Source organism: Oncorhynchus nerka, unplaced genomic scaffold (genome assembly GCF_034236695.1).
Source record: "Oncorhynchus nerka isolate Pitt River unplaced genomic scaffold, Oner_Uvic_2.0 unplaced_scaffold_11___fragment_2___debris, whole genome shotgun sequence".
In the NCBI taxonomy this organism is placed as follows: Eukaryota; Metazoa; Chordata; class Actinopteri; order Salmoniformes; family Salmonidae; genus Oncorhynchus; species Oncorhynchus nerka.
Window position 1 is genome coordinate 64,364 of NW_027039954.1, and position 18,086 is coordinate 82,449.

At 44.2% G+C, this 18,086-nt stretch overlaps 1 protein-coding gene across 2 annotated transcripts; it reads right to left on the reverse strand.

Moving 5' to 3' along the window:
* Positions 1 to 2,210: 2,210 nt before the first annotated feature.
* On the reverse strand, positions 2,211 to 15,675 carry LOC115121069 (semaphorin-5A-like). 2 transcript variants are annotated; one of them, XM_029650092.2, is made up of 5 exons: positions 15,484 to 15,675; positions 15,051 to 15,206; positions 13,866 to 13,907; positions 12,728 to 12,939; positions 2,211 to 3,441 (listed from the first exon to the last, which is right to left on the reverse strand). In XM_029650092.2, exons 1-5 carry the CDS (start codon positions 15,617 to 15,619, stop codon positions 3,322 to 3,324), a joined length of 666 nt encoding a protein of 221 aa, XP_029505952.1. In that variant the 5' UTR covers positions 15,620 to 15,675; the 3' UTR covers positions 2,211 to 3,321. The 2 variants fall into 2 exon arrangements, with proteins under 2 accessions (XP_029505952.1, XP_029505951.1); XM_029650091.2 differs by having other exon boundaries at positions 13,866 to 13,910.
* Positions 15,676 to 18,086: the final 2,411 nt, after the last annotated feature.

Below are 18,086 nucleotides of genomic sequence, written 5' to 3' on the forward strand. Positions count from 1 at the left end.
TGTTGCTCCTCTGAGAGGATCGTAACTTTGAAGTGGAACATTTATTATAGAACAGTCCTGTTAGAATGAACGGGGCCTGTGTCTTCTGAGAAGGTTCCGGATTGTTCTGATGTAAATGTGAATGAGAGAGGAGAACTCCTTAGGGAGGAGTAGGGCTAAATGGAACATCCATGCTCTGTCAGTCTACGACAGGAACAATGTAACTCACTCGCTCTGTTTGTAACTCACAGGCCTCGTGGAAACACGCACATTAGGTATAACGGGAAGAGGTGTGTAATCCATCCAACAGAATACCCTCTAGTGTATTTGGGGCAGCAGGTAGCCTAGTGGTTAGAAGGTTGGGCCAGTAATTGAAAGGTCCCTGGATCGAATCCCTGAGTTGACAATGCACAAAATCTGTCATTCTGCCCGTGAACAAGGTTCCCGGTAGTTCCCCGGTAGTCCGTCATTGTAAATAATAATTTGTTCTTAACTGACTTGCCTAGTTAAATCAAGGTTACACATTTAGTATTGGGAAAGTGGAGATAGAGACACATATAGAGGGGAAGGTGTTTATTTGTTAACTTATTTGTCTGGTCCTAAGGCACACTATGAGGCCAAGTCCTGACCTGTGAACTTCTCTCTGAGTGAGACTGAGACTAATGTCAGTGTGGATCCACAGGGCTAATGTCAGTGTGGATCCACAGGGCTAATGTCAGTTTGGGTCCGCAGGGCTAATGTCAGTGTGGATCCACAGGGCTAATGTCAGTGTGGGTCCACAGGGCTAATGTCAGTTTGAGTCCCCAGGGCTAATGTCAGTGTGGATCCACAGGGCTAATGTCAGTGTGGATCCACAGGGCTAATGTCAGTGTGGATCCACAGGGCTAATGCCAGTGTGGATCCACAGGGCTAATGTCAGTGTGGGTCCGCAGGGCTAATGCCAGTGTGGATCCACAGGGCTAATGTCAGTGTGGATCCACAGGGCTAATGTCAGTGTGGATCCACAGGGCTAATGTCAGTGTGGGTCCGCAGGGCTAATGTCAGTGTGGATCCTCAGTGCTAATGTCAGTTTGGGTCCGCAGGGCTAATGCCAGTGTGGGTCCTCAGTGCTGTCAGAGGCTGACCTGGGGAATGCCACATGTGTCTGACTGACCTTGTGCCACATAGATCAGACTGTCCGAGAGCCAAGAGAGTAGGCAGGCTATTGTGAGAAATGGAATCGCTGAGGAAAGCTCTATCAGTGTTATTTTACCAATGTGAATAGCCATAGCTCATCAAGTGTATTGAAGTGTGTGTAGCTGCAGCATCAAGAGAAACCATGACGACTGTACAACTCAAACACACCCTCACACACTGCCCCCATACAACCTCGGAGCCATCCTCCAGACACCCAAAAAGTGCATCCGGAGTTGTGGAGGGCCCCGAGATGCCCAGCTCCATCTTTCGCTGAGGTAAAGTGGAGTCAAGGTAAACTGAGATTGATTCTCCTGGGTCAGAATCGATTCTGGCTGGATCAGCACTCTCACCGTAAGGGGCCCACTGACGGAGGTGACTAATAACTCACGTACACATTTCATTACCTTTTGCACACAGATGGCCTGTCAGGTTTAAGGTTGATGGAGGATAACACTGCTGTGCATCGCCACGTCATATACTGTAGACCAATTAGACCTAACCACTCGCTCTCTGCATCCTTCACATATCCTTCCATCGCTGCTGATGCCATTCATCACTATGGATTCACTGTGGATTCACTGTGGATTCACTATGGATTCACTATGGATTCACTATGGATTCACTGTGGATTCACTATGGATTCACTGTGGATTCACTGTGGATTCACTATGGATTCACTGTGGATTCACTATGGATTCACTGTGGATTCGCTGTGGATTCACTGTGGATTCACTGTGGATTCACTATGGATTCACTGTGGATTCACTGTGGATTCACTGTGGATTCACTATGGATTCACTGTGGATTCACTATGGATTCACTGTGGATTCACTGTGGATTCACTGTGGATTCACTATGGATTCACTGTGGATTCACTGTGGATTTACTATGGATTCACTGTGGATTCACTATGGATTCACAATGGATTCTTGCAAAGGCTAAGAGAGTATTACTGTGGTCTTGATTGATTCACATAGCTCTGCCAACGGTAAGTACTGTTCTTCGATGTTAGAGTGTGGTTTGGTTAGTTGGTGTAGACATTGACAACCCTGAGGTATACCAAGCGTTTTAATTTTATTTATCCACAATAAAACAAGCAAACGTTTCAAAAACATTGAAGAAATCAACATACTGAATATGATTGTACATCTTTAAACAAAAGAGAGATGTTTCACCTTGAAAAGTACCACACATTAAAAAAATATTAACAAGTATGATGACAGTTTGAACATGATCTACTTATATATTTCCCGGGCAATTTCTTCTACTCAAATTTCAAATGATTGATTTTAACACGGACATTGAGTAAATGGACCTATAAAGACACAGAGAAATATGCTTCCAAATGAGCTTACTGTACAATAACATCAACAAAAACCAAGAAAGATTATACACTGATATCTCAACCACCACTAACTGCTACACCAACACCAGCCCCGTAAGAGAAACATCTCTACAATATCTATATCCTGTCTTTATTTGAATAACCCCTCTTTAAACAAAAGGGCTGGTATTTTAGTTACTCAACGGTAGACGGTATAGAACAAGATTGGTTTAACAAAAGTCTACAATAATGCAGAGTTGTAATTGGTTTAAATCCACAACAACCTGGGGAAGCTATTGAGTGACAGTTACTCTGGGTACGCTAAGCACTTGACTATCTACCGTTGAGCATTATAGTTGGATTCAAATTCATCAGGCATAACTAACGCCACCCCTTTGGGGTCCTCTGTAGGACACTAGCACAGCGGACAGTGAGTGGCCCGCCTGCCTGCCTGCCTGCCTGCCTGCCTGCCTGCCCGCCCGCTACCAACCATGCAAAACTGAACAGAGTGACAGAGAAAATCATGCAAAGCAGTTGGTTTGTTTTCTTCCTCCGGAACCGACACAGTTCTGGGACAAGAGAGTGACAGGAAATCACAGCAGGGTCCTTCCCATTCAGAAAGCTCTTCGAGTTTCCTTTTTGGGCCTGTCCCTTTGATGACATCGCCGTGTGGCTGTAATTTGATTGGATGGCAGTTGCCAATGGGTCCCAGAGCGGGAGGGTCCCACATAAAACGTCATAGATTTCATTACGAGGTGGAAAAATATAGGACATTGTCGAGTGGTGTGGGGTTGTTGTCTGCACAAGGGTGTGTCTCCCCGATGCTGTAGCCCAACAAAGGGTTAATAGTCATCGTAAGTGTTGAGGTCAGTGAAGTATGAATTGGTGTAAGTCTTCCCGGCTAGCTGGGGGTTGAAGTACTTCTTTCTTTCCTCCAGAATCAGGTTGTTCTTATTGAAAGCCTGTGAAGGACAGAGAGAGAAAGAGGGGGAGGAAGAGGAAGATGGAGAGGAAGAATATGAGGAAGATGATGATGAAGAGGGAAGAGGAAAAAAGGAAGGGGATGAGGAAGAGGATGAGACACAGGGAGAGAGAGAAAGGAGAGAGAGAGTTAGTGTCAACTGTATTGAAACACCATGGGATAATTAAACAATAAGGCCCGAGGGGGTGTAGTACATGGCCAATACCACGGCTAAGGGCTATTCTTAGGCACGACGCAAAGAGGCCACATACCACAAACCCCAGAGGTGCCTTATTGATATTATAAACTGGTTACCAACATCATTAGAACAGTAAAAATACATGTTTTGTCATACCACGTGGTATACGGTCTGATATACCACGGCTGTCAGCCAATCAGCATTCAGGGCCTCGAACCACCCAGTTTATTCTGATGCTTCAGTCGAAATGGTGAATGAAAGCTAAAGCTAAAGGTAACGTATCCAACAGGAAAATAATCATTGGAGCAACAACATAACAATCAATGGGAGGTCACTGCATGAATGAAGCATACCATCTCAAAGAACAAGGCCAGAGCATTGACAATAACAACAGGCTGGCAACAATAATAACCGCTGAGGAAGTACAGTGTACTATGGTGAGAAAACAAGGTCTACTGATCTCGTCTCTAATGGCTCCACATCAGCCTGCGAGTGAATAATCGAGTCAGAATATAAGGAAGCGCCACAGGGTATCTCTGTTCTGCCCTTCTCTATGGTTCTGTGAAGATACCGTGTGGTTCTGTGAAGATACCGTATGGGTCTGTGAAGAGGCCGTATGGTTCTGTGAAGATACCGTATGGTTCTGTGAAGATACCGTATGGTTCTGTGAAGATACCGTATGGGTCTGTGAAGAGGCCGTATGGTTCTGTGAAGATACCGTGTGGTTCTATGAAGATACCGTGTGGTTCTGTGAAGATACCATACGGTTCTGTGAAGATGCCGTGTGGTTCTGTGAAGATACCATACGGTTCTGTGAAGAGGCCGTATGGTTCTGTGAAGATGCCGTGTGGTTCTGTGAAGATACCATACGGTTCTGTGAAGATACCATACGGTTCTGTGAAGATACCGTGTGGTTCTGTGAAGATACCATACGGTTCTGTGAAGATACCGTGTGGTTCTGTGAAAATACCATACGGTTCTGTGAGCTCAGTACAACCTCAGCAGGTTGTTTAATTGATGTGTGTCCCTCTGTCTCATAAACTTGGCCATGAAGTGTAAGGCTGTGACGAGACAAACTCTTTGGTCCTTTAAAAACCTGCTGTATGTAAAATGTTGTGTGCTATAGCTTGGCAAATAAATACATGTGAATCGAGGTGAAAATATAATGACGTTTGTTTCCAACATTAGGGCTGTTTTCCTAAAGAAGTTAGATCCGCTTTGTGTTTTGTTTAAATGCCAAGCTAGTAACGAGTATCGCGATACTGGTATCATCCCGGTCCTAGATAAGTCTACCCTGAAAGTCCCTGGAGGCGGAATAATTCAGCAGGTGATGATGCTGCGTTTTGTTCTTGATTGATGGATCCGTATATGAATTCACGGGAGATGTGAACGCTGAGCACATATAATATTATTCTATAATAATTCTATAATATTATTCTATAATAATTCTATAATATTATTCTATCCCCATTACATTTTCATGACTTGCATTGAGTGACCGACAAAACATAACTCAATGTCCAAGTAATGTGTTATTACTTGAGTCTAAAAAGTCAATTTCCATGTCTAAAAATTGAATTAATAAACTACCCATTTTATGCTCACCTTTATTTCTTAAAAGTCTAAAACGGTCTAAAACTGTAATATCTAGTATCTCTTAGTGGCCCCCATGGCTGAACACAACAATTAACCAGGCTTCTTCTAATCTGACTTTATAGTGTTTTTAGTGCAGTTCAACAAAAGCTGTTTGGGTGGCATCAGACATAGAGAGAGAAAGCAGACAGCTACGGAGACAATGAAATGAGTTTACAACAAGTTCTCTTTCTCCATGGTAACCCATCACTTTAGAATAACAGAACCAATACGAAGGGGGAAATAAAGGGGAAGACAGAACATAGAACAACCAACACATGCAGATGAAAGGTGTCAGAACATGGCGGACGTTTCAGAACGGACAGAGATGAGTGGAAAATACACTGCCTTCTCAAAGGTCTATGGGTAATCCAATGGCAGGGGTGGACAACTCTGGTTCTGAGGAGCCACAATGTCTGCTGGTTTTCATTATTCCCTTCAGATCCAGACCTGGGAGACCAGCTGATCTAGACCTGGGAGACCAGCTGACCTAGACCTGGGAGACCAGCTGATCTAGACCTGGGAGACCAGCTGACCTAGACCTGGGAGACCAGCTGACCTAGACCTGGGAGACCAGCTGATCTAGACCTGGGAGACCAGCTGACCTAGACCTGGGAGACCAGCTGATCTAGACCTGGGAGACCAGCTGACCTAGACCTGGGAGACCAGCTGATCTAGACCTAAGAGACCAGCTGATCTAGACCTGGGAGACCAGCTGATCTAGACTTGGGAGACCAGCTGATCTAGACCTGGGAGACCAGCTGATCCAGACCTGGGAGACCAGCTGATCTAGACCTGGGAGACCAGCTGATCTAGACCTGGGAGACCAGCTGATCCAGACCTGGGAGACCAGCTGATCTAGACCCGGGAGACCAGCTGATCTAGACCTGGGAGACCAGTTGATCTAGACCTGGGAGACCAGCTGATCTAGACCTGGGAGACCAACTGATCTAGACCTGGGAGACCAGCTGATCTAGACCTGGGAGACCAGCTGATCTAGACCTGGGAGACCAACTGATCTAGACCTGGCAGACCAACTGATCTAGACCTGGGAGACCAGGTGAGCGCACTCTCAGATCAATCAACGAATTGATCAACATGAATGGATCAATTAAAAGCCTGAACAAAGTGAAGCGCGATATACGAGAGATGAGCTATCCCTAAAAGCACCAAAGCTACTGACTGACTGACTGACTAAGTGCCAGAGAGAGAAGAGAAAACCAGCAGACATTACAGCTCTCGAGGACCGCAGTTGCCTTCCACAGGCCCTATGGGATGAGTATGAAAGAATGGGATTCCTGAGCAATGACAGAGAAACTGAGTCTACCCCGACCTGACGCACACAGGAAGCACCACAGGAAGTGGGGGCACGGTGGAGAGGAAGAGGAAGTGGAAGGAGGTTGTTCATAGGCTAGGAGGTGGGTCAAGAGGCGGGATGTTGTAGAGGTCAGAAGTCAGTAGAAAGTTAGTAGAAAATCTCCAAGCCACGCATGGACACGCCCATGTTAGTAGACAGAGGCTGGCACATGCCGGGGTCGTCCAGGGTCAAGAGTACAGACACATCGGGCTGCGGGAGGAGAGGAACGGGCAAGAGTCATCCTTAATGGATCCACAATGGATGACACAATGGATGAAGTTCTACTGTACCAAAGGGACCACATGGTCATCCTATGCCCTCTATAAGGTAGGACACACTACGGCGGCATTCAAAATGACAATATTTCATCTAAACTCACTGCCTTTGTCTCAATGGCACTCGTCTTTCAGAGCTCACCTAAATGAGAAAGATGTTATTTTAGTCAAACAAAGAACAAAGCTTTAGGAATTATAGTGGTGCCAGGTGTTCATCTTATTCCTACATTACAAAATAAAATGACAGAATCACTCATTGCACTTTGTTTTAAATATGTATATTCAAAAGTACAACCCAGCTATTAAACAAGAGTAAAGACTGAGGCAGAATACTCCTCAGAAAATAAAGACTCTTTTTGAGTTATTTCACTGAGCCAAATAAGCATTTATTCGGTCCATATTCATTTTTCTCTGTCCATAGCTGCAAACTGGATTCCACTCACACACCAGACTCTAATTACATGATAGATGGACACTTCTCAAATCTTTATTCTGCTATGAAAACTGCATTCCAAGACATTAGTTCTGCACCAGAGAATCCGTTCACTTTAGACAGTGTGTCTGTTCAGTCATTTATAGAAGATGGATACTCTTCTGAAAGTTAGCTCTCTGTCCACACTAGCTAAACTAACATAATAGGCTAACTCGCTAGACTGACTCAATAGGCTAACTCGCTAGACTAACTCAATAGGCTAACTCGCTAGACTAACATAATAGGCTAACTCGCTAGACTAACATAATAGGCTAACTCGCTAGACTGACTCAATAGGCTAACTCGCTAGACTAACTCAATAGGCTAACTCGCTAGACTAACATAATAGGCTAACTCGCTAGACTAACATAATAGGCTAACTCGCTAGACTAATTCAATAGGCTAACTCGCTAGACTGACTCAATAGGCTAACTCGCTAGACTAACTCAATAGGCTAACTCGCTAGACTAACATAATAGGCTAACTCGCTAGACTAACATAATAGGCTAACTCGCTAGACTAACTCAATAGGCTAACTCGCTAGACTAACATAATAGGCTAACTCGCTAGACTAACTCAATAGGCTAACTCGCTAGACTGACTCAATAGGCTAACTCGCTAAACTAACATAATAGGCTAACTCGCTAGACAAACTCAATAGGCTAACTCGCTAGACTAACTCAATAGGCTAACTCGCTAGACTAACGTAATAGGCTAACTCGCTAGACTAACATAATAGGCTAACTCGCTAGACTAATTCAATAGGCTAACTCGCTAGACTGACTCAATAGGCTAACTCGCTAGACTAACTCAATAGGCTAACTCGCTAGACTAACATAATAGGCTAACTCGCTAGTCTAACATAATAGGCTAACTCGCTAGACTAACTCAATAGGCTAACTCGCTAGACTGACTCATTAGGCTAACTAGCTAGACTGACTCAATAGGCTAACTCGCTAGACTAACTCAATAGGCTAACTCGCTAGACTAACATAATAGGCTAACTCGCTAGACTACCTCAATAGGCTAACCTGCTAGATTAACATAATAGGCTAACTCGCTAGACAAACTCAATAGGCTAACTCGCTAGACTACCTCAATAGGCTAACCTGCTAGACTAACATAATAGGCTAACTCGCTAGACAAACTCAATAGGCTAACTCGCTAGACTAACATAATAGGCTAACTCGACTAACAAACTCAATAGGATAACTCGCGAGACTAACTCAATAGGCTAATTTGCTAGACTAACTCAATACGTTAACTCGCATAAAATAATGGCTCAACTTCATAACCTATTGACTTTCCAAACCATGCCTTGTGTCAACAGAAATCTGGTCAGAGAGAATATAACTAACTAATATTATTGATGTATTATTTATTTAAACTAGGAGGTTCCTACTGTTATTAAAAACGAAGACATGCAACCTATTCAGCCCGATTTAGTCACCTAAGCTATGTACATTGTGATATATTTTGTTAGTAACTTATGAGAAAGCAGTGTACATCTAAATGGCTATAGAAACAGAACAGTGCAGTCACACAGGGTAGATGCAGGACCACAAGTACAGAAGAGCTACAATACTATAGACCAGCCCACAGGTTTACAGTACTATAGACCAGCCCACAGGTTTACAGTACTATAGACCAGCCCACAGGTTTACAGTACTATAGACCAGCCCAGGGGTTTACAGTAGTATAGACCAGCCCAGGGGTTTACAGTAGTATAGACCAGCCCACAGGTTTACAGTAGTATAGACCAGCCCACAGGTTTACAGTAATATAGACCAGCCCAGGGGTTTACAGTAGTATAGACCAGCCCAGGGGTTTACAGTAGTATAGACCAGCCCACAGGTTTACAGTAGTATAGACCAGCCCACAGGTTTACAGTACTATAGACCAGCCCAGGGGTTTACAGTACTATAGACCAGCCCACAGGTTTACAGTACTATAGACCAGCCCACAGGTTTACAGTACTATAGACCAGCTCAGGGGTTTACAGTACTATAGACCAGCCCACAGGTTTACAGTACTATAGACCAGCCCACAGGTTTACAGTACTATAGACCAGCCCACAGGTTTACAGTAGTATAGACCAGCCCACAGGTTTACAGTAGTATAGACCAGCCCAGGGGTTTACAGTACTATAGACCAGCCCAGGGGTTTACAGTACTATAGAACAGCCCACAGGTTTACAGTACTATAGACCAGCCCAGGAGTTTACAGTAGTATAGACCAGCCCACAGGTTTACAGTACTATAGACCAGCCCACAGGTTTACAGTAATATATACCAGCCCACAGGTTTACAGTAGTATAGACCAGCCCACAGGTTTACAGTAGTATAGACCAGCCCACAGGTTTACAGTAATATAGACCAGCCCACAGGTTTACAGTACTATAGACCAGCCCACAGGTTTACAGTAGTATAGACCAGCCCACAGGTTTACAGTACTATAGACCAGCCCAGTGGTTTACAGTACTATAGACCAGCCCACAGGTTTACAGTACTATAGACCAGCCCAGGGGTTTACAACACTATAGACCAGCCCAGGGGTTTACAGTACTATAGACCAGCCCAGGGGTTTACAGTACTATAGACCAGCCCACAGGTTTACAGTAGTAAAGACCAGCCCAGGTGTTTACAACACTATAGACCAGCCCAGGGGTTTACAGTACTATAGACCAGCCCACAGGTTTACAGTACTATAGACCAGCCCAGGGGTTTACAGTACTATAGACCAGCCCACAGGTTTACAGTAGTATAGACCAGCCCAGGGGTTTACAGTACTATAGACCAGCCCAGGGGTTTACAGTAGTATAGACCAGCCCAGGGGTTTACAGTAGTATAGACCAGCCCAGGGGTTTACAGTAGTATAGACCAGCCCACAGGTTTACAGTACTATAGACCAGCCCAGGGGTTTACAGTAGTATAGACCAGCCCAGGGGTTTACAGTACTATAGACCAGCCCACAGGTTTACAGTAGTATAGACCAGCCCAGGGGTTTACAGTACTATAGACCAGCCCACAGGTTTACAGTACTATAGACCAACCCACAGGTTTACAGTACTATAGACCAGCCCACCGGTTTACAGTACTATAGACCAGAGGTTTACAGTACTATAGACCAAAGGTTTACAGTACTATAGACCAGCCCAGAGGTTTACAGTACTATAGACCAGCCCACAGGTTTACAGTACTATAGACCAGCCCAGGGGTTTCCAGTACTATAGACCAGCCCAGGGGTTTACAATACTATAGACCAGCCCATGGGTTTACCGTACTATAGACCAGCCCAGAGGTTTACAATACTATAGACCAGTTTACAGTACTATAGACCAGCCCACAGGTTTACAGTAGTATAGACCAGCCCAGGGGTTTACAGTACTATAGACCAGCCCAGTGGTTTACAGTACTATAGACCAGCCCAGTGGTTTACAGTACTATAGACCAGCCCAGGGGTTTACAATACTATAGACCAGCCCAGGGGTTTACAGTACTATAGACCAGCCCAGTGGTTTACAGTACTATAGACCAGCCCAGTGGTTTACAGTACTATAGACCAGCCCAGGGGTTTACAATAGTATAGACCAGCCCAGTGGTTTACAGTACTATAGACCAGCCCAGTGGTTTACAGTACTATAGACCAGCCCACAGGTTTACAGTAGTATAGACCAGCCCAGGGGTTTACAACACTATAGACCAGCCCAGGGGTTTACAGTACTATAGACCAGCCCACAGGTTTACAGTACTATAGACCAGCCCAGGGGTTTACAGTACTATAGACCAGCCCACAGGTTTACAGTAGTATAGACCAGCCCAGGGGTTTACAGTACTATAGACCAGCCCAGGGGTTTACAGTAGTATAGACCAGCCCAGGGGTTTACAGTAGTATAGACCAGCCCAGGGGTTTACAGTAGTATAGACCAGCCCACAGGTTTACAGTACTATAGACCAGCCCAGGGGTTTACAGTAGTATAGACCAGCCCAGGGGTTTACAGTACTATAGACCAGCCCACAGGTTTACAGTAGTATAGACCAGCCCAGGGGTTTACAGTACTATAGACCAGCCCACAGGTTTACAGTACTATAGACCAACCCACAGGTTTACAGTACTATAGACCAGAGGTTTACAGTACTATAGACCAAAGGTTTACAGTACTATAGACCAGCCCAGAGGTTTACAGTACTATAGACCAGCCCACAGGTTTACAGTACTATAGACCAGCCCAGGGGTTTCCAGTACTATAGACCAGCCCAGGGGTTTACAATACTATAGACCAGCCCAGGGGTTTACCGTACTATAGACCAGCCCAGAGGTTTACAATACTATAGACCAGTTTACAGTACTATAGACCAGCCCACAGGTTTACAGTAGTATAGACCAGCCCAGGGGTTTACAGTACTATAGACCAGCCCAGTGGTTTACAGTACTATAGACCAGCCCAGTGGTTTACAGTACTATAGACCAGCCCATGGGTTTACAGTACTATAGACCAGTACAGTGGTTTACAGTACTATAGACCAGCCCAGTGGTTTACAGTACTATAGACCAGCCCGGGGGTTTACAGTACTATAGACCAGCCCAGGGGTTTACAATACTATAGACCAGCCCAGGGGTTTACAGTACTATAGACCAGCCCAGTGGTTTACAGTACTATAGACCAGCCCAGTGGTTTACAGTACTATAGACCAGCCCAGGGGTTTACAATAGTATAGACCAGCCCAGTGGTTTACAGTACTATAGACCAGCCCAGTGGTTTACAGTACTATAGACCAGCCCAGGGGTTTACAGTACTATAGACCAGCCCAGTGGTTTACAGTACTATAGACCAGCCCAGTGGTTTACAGTACTATAGACCAGCCCAGGGGTTTACAGTACTATAGACCAGCCCATGGGTTTACAGTACTATAGACCAGCCCAGTGATTTACAGTGCTATAGACCAGCCCAGTGGTTTACAGTACTATAGACCAGCCCATGGGTTTACAGTACTATAGACCAGCCCAGTGATTTACAGTGCTATAGACCAGCCCAGTGGTTTACAGTACTATAGACCAGCCCAGGGGTTTAAAGTACTATAGACCAGCCCAGGGGTTTACAGTACTATTTACCAAATCAAATATCATCTGTAACATGCACCGAATACAACAGGTGAACTGACAAGGTAAAAATATGTCTTTCTGCCCCTGAACAAGGCAGTTAACCCACTGTTCCTGGGCCGTCATTGTAAAATAAGAATTTGTTCTGAACTGAATTGCCTAGTTAAATAAAGGTTAAATAAATGAATACAAAATATATATAGGTGAGCCTGGAAGATCCTAGACTTACACAGAGTGTGATAGTATACAAACCTTAATGGCCTCCAAGGAGTCGTATTTGTCCAGTTTGTTGATGTGGTTGGTGATGGAGGTGTTGAGTGGTGATGCTGAGATGGGGTGGATGACTGTAGCATCGTGAGACTGCTGCTGATAGCGCTGGCAGTAGGTGTACACCAGTAAGGTGACCAAACAACCCAGGATAGAACTACTCAGGCCTACAGCGATCATATGGAACACGTTGAAATCTGGAGAAGGGAAGTTGAGAGAATACATTATCACACTACCACACACCATGATCACACTATCACACCACATTATCACGCTACCACACTGCATTATCACACTGTCACACTTCATTATTACACCATCACACTACATTAGCACATTACATTATCACGCTACCACACTGCATTATCACACTGTCACACTTCATTATTACACCATCACGTTACATTATCGAATTACATTATCACATTACATTATCACACTTTATTATCACACCATCACACTACATTAGCACATTACATTATCACAATACCACACACCATTATCACACTACATTATCACACCAACACACACCATTATCTCACTGTCACACTTCATTATTACACCATCACGTTACATTATCGAATTACATTATCACATTACATTATCACACTTTATTATCACACCATCACACTACATTAGCACATTACATTATCACAATACCACACACCATTATCACACTACATTATCACACCAACACACACCATTATCTCACTGTCACACTTCATTATTACACCATCACGTTATCGAATTACATTATCGCATTACATTATCACACTTTATTATCACACCATCACACTACATTAGCACATTACATTATCACAATACCACACACCATTATCACACTACATTATCACACCAACACACACCATTATCTCACTGTCACACTTCATTATTACACCATCACGTTACATTATCGAATTACATTATCGCATTACATTATCACACTTTATTATCACACCATCACACTACATTAGCACATTACATTATCACAATACCACACACCATTATCACACTACATTATCACACCAACACACACCATTATCTCACTGTCCCACTACATTATCCCACTTTAACACTACATTATCACATTATCCCACTACATTGAACACATACGCACTCATACCTCCGCATCTTCTCTCCTCCTGACTGGAACGAGCGATGGAGACTTCTTTAAATAAAGAAAATAAAAAGAGATAATGAACAGAAGCACAGAATTGTTACCCTGAACAACGGGATAGATACGAGGGACGTGTGTGAGCATTATATTGAGACTGAACCAGAGGATGATGAAGCCCATCACTAGGCACCTGAAGAGGCTTAGGATAAGTAGCGAATGATAAGTAGCACATGGTAACTAGTGAATGATAAGTAAGTGTATCAGGTGTCATTAATAGAAATTAAGTACACAACTCTTCTAATGACCCTTGATGGAGTGGCATGGTCATTCCTATTCCTATTCCTTTTCCTATTCCCATTCATATTCCCATTCCTATTCCTATTCCCATTCCTATTCCCATTCCCATTTCCATTCCTATTCCTATTCCTATTTCCATTCCTATTCCCATTCCTATTCCCATTCCTATTCCTATTCCTATTCCCATTCCCATTCATATTTCCATTCCTATTTCCATTCCTATTCCCATTCCCATTCCCATTCCTATTCCCATTCCCATTCCCATTCCCATTCCCATTCCCATTAAAACAGATTAGTGATAAGGAGCTAGAAACACACTGGTGTTTCATACAAATAAAGTGATTCACACTTATCCCCTAATATAGGTAACTGTCATAACACTGCAGCATACTTATAAACTAAGATCGGCTACTGTCATGGAGTACGTTACAAAGGGAAGGATGAGACCGTTTTGAAGAAGTTCAAATGTTTTATTATCTATGGGTTGCTAAGTGTTAGATAGTCCAAAGTGTCCATTCACACTACGTGGAAGACGTCAATGTGTGTGTGTGTGTGTGTGTGTGTGTGTGTGTGTGTGTGAGTGTGTGTGTGTGTGTATGTGTGTGTGTGTGTGTGTGTGTATGTATGTATGGGTGTGTGCACGTGTGTGTGCACGTGTGTGTGTGTGTGTGTGCACGTGTGTGTGTGTGCGTGTGTGTGTGTGTGTGTGTATGTATGTGTGTGTGCACGTGTGTGTGTGTGTGTGTGTGTGTGTGTGTGTGTGTGTGTGTGTGTGTGTGTGTGTGTGTGTGTGTGTGTGTGTGTGTGTGTGTGTGTGTGTGTGTGTGTGTGCACGTGTGTGTGTGTGTGCACGTGTGTGTGTGTGTGTGCACGTGTGTGTGTGTGTTCTATTACCCGGTATAACGTTGGAGTCAGGTGGGCAGGCCCTGGTCTCAGTGTGACTTCCTGAACATTGGTTTCCAGTAGGGAACAGGACATTACAGTGTCGAACCCGCAGCTGGGAGCCAGAACTGTCACACTGGCACCATAGGGACCAGTTAGACCAACTCTCTGGAGACAGAAAACAACCAAACTATTATAACTAGACTGCTGTGTACACACGTTTACATTCAACTGTGTAACAACTGCCAAGAGACAAATCATTATGAACAATGAATGGCAGTAAAGAGTGTTTCTAGCAAACAAACAACTTTCTCACAAACAAACAGCTAGTAGACAGACAGGAACTAAAGCAGGTTGCATTTGACGTGTTTGTGTGTGTGTGTGTGTGTGTGAGTGTGTGTGTTTGTGTGTGTGAGTGTGTGACTGTGTGTGTGTGTGTGTGTACCTGGACATGATTGTATGTTACAGAGAGCCTCTTCAGTGTGTAGTCCCAGACAGATATCTCCTCCGTAGGCTGATGGGGGGTTGTTGCAGGTGCGTGACCTCGTATAGTGTCCCCCTCCACACGTCACTGAACACATAGACCAGCCGGACCAGCACGACCAGCTACCATCCACTACACAGCAGGAGAGAGAGGGAGACAGGTGTTGTGGAGAACAAGAGGTTGGTGTAGGCATGTGTGTATATCTACGTGAGTATGTGTACCCATGTCAGTATGTGTCTACATGAGTATGTGTTCACATGTCTGTATGTGTTCCCATGTCTGTATGTGTTCCCATGTCTGTATGTGTTCCCATGTCTGTATGTGTTCCCATGTCTCTATGTGTCTATGTGAGTATGTGTTCCCATGTCTGTATGTGTTCCCATGTCTGTATGTGTTCCCATGTCTGTATGTGTTCCTGTCAGTGAAGTGTATTCAAGGTTGCCAAGGGAAACCAGGCTTCCCCAAAAATTGACTAAGGAAAAAATAAGTAAAAAATATATATATTTACATTGATATGTTTTTAAGTCTCTCTGTGTTTCAGAATTGTCCTTCGATTTGCAAGTGGCTGCATGTATGTCACCGGAGAAAGAATCCAAGCGAGCGAAACAGCCATGAATACACATTTCAATTGAATGCATTCAGTTGTACAACCTACTAGGTATCTCCCTTTCCATCTATCTGATACTGTCTGTTCAAAAGGAGTATGACAGCCTCCCGAGTGGCGACGCAGTCTAACATGCTGACCAGACTGGACACGTCACGTGTGCGAGCGTCGCAAAATAAATTTAGAAATCTATATTATTCAGTTATTGTACCCACACTGCTCGCGCACGCCAACAAGTGTCTGCGATGCCAAGGGCTAAAATAGAAGTCCTTTCTATTTCTGACGCAGATCGCGGTGTATGTCCTGCCTCTCCCATCTCCTCATTGATTTATAGAAGCAGATACCCACGTGTCATCTCCTCATTGGTTATACCCACGTGGGTGATTGAAAGATGAAATGTTTTGCCGGCTGTCGTGGTAAAAGTATAGATGCCAATCACCATAAGTTCAAATATGAAAAAGCCTGAAAGGAGGAGAGATGACTAGAAACGATTCGGTTGGCCGTTTTATGTGTGGATTAATTGTTGGAGTAGAAGACCTTGTGCGTTTCAGGTAAAATAACAACTCAATGTTTATATCCCAGGACAAATTAGCTAGCAACAGCAAACTAGCTAAATAGGACAAATTAGCTAGCAAGTGCAAGCTAACTAACGAAATTGCCATAAATGCTTAATGCTTATTGACCAGTTCCCAAATGAATGTCATTGGTTCAGAGTTTGTTTTGATATTTGAACCTGCGTGTCGTGATCGCGTTTGGTGTAGGGGGACAAAATACAGTGTTGCACGATGGCCCACGCAGCCCGTTTGGGTTCCATGCAAGGCACTTCATCGCAGGCTTCACTACAGATCCAGGTTCGATCCCAGGCTGTGCCACAGCCGGCTGTGACCGGGAGACCCATGAGCGTTGTCGGGGTTAGGGGAGGGTTTGGCTGGCTGGCTGGGATGTCCTTGTCCCGTTGCACTCTCGTGACTCCTTGTGGCGGCCGGTGTTTCCTCCAACACATTGGTGCGGCTGGCGGGTTTGTGTTTCAGAGGACGCATGGCTCTTGATCGTCGCCTCTCCCGAGTCCGCACGGGAGTTGCAGCGATGGGACAAGACTGTAACTACCAATTGGGGAGAAAAGGGGTATTAAATATGATATAGTATGAAATTGTTGCCACCCGTAGCACTGAATGCAAGGGAAGCCAGCGAGCATTTGGACTCCCTTGTGAATGGTTCTGGCACATCAAAAAACAAGTGTCAAAGGAAGCCAGTTTGGATTTGGCCTCACTCCTATCAAATCACATTGAGAGCAATACGTCATTGACAGAAACATCTTGAATTATTGCATCTCGTTGTGTTGTTGTCCTCCGGCAGCTAATAAAATTGTCCCTTTCCTAAATTAGCCATGAATGGAGATAGGGATTTGGACTTGTGGTTTGACTTAATTCTCCATACTGGCCAATGATTATAATGGCGATTCTGATCCAACCATAAATTCATACATTGTGCCCCTGGACTGAGAGAAGTTCAACATGTACTGTAGCTAGATGTTGAAGGCTAATGTTAACTAGCTAACGTTGCCCATGAAAGGGAGTTAGGCTAGCGAGCGATCATTTTAGCCAAATAGCCTAGGACAAAAAACTAAAAGCGTGTACTGTATGATAGAGTGACAGGCCATTAAGTCAACATGACAGAAGAGGATGGCATTGGCGTTTCTCTACAAGTAGGGTGAGTCAACATGTTTTTTCGCACACACACACACGCACACACACACAGAAAGAAATCAGAACCATGGACAGCCACATCATTTTTAGCTTACGTTGATTGGACAAAATAGTTTTTGGTATCTTATAGTTGTCACCGTATTAGACGAAGCAGAGGTGATCAGATGATGTTGAATGTTGAAGTTGAAATGGTGCTGGAAAAGTGGAGGCAAATCCTGTTTTCCTTGTGACTTCCAGGAACTCTCCGTGGTTCT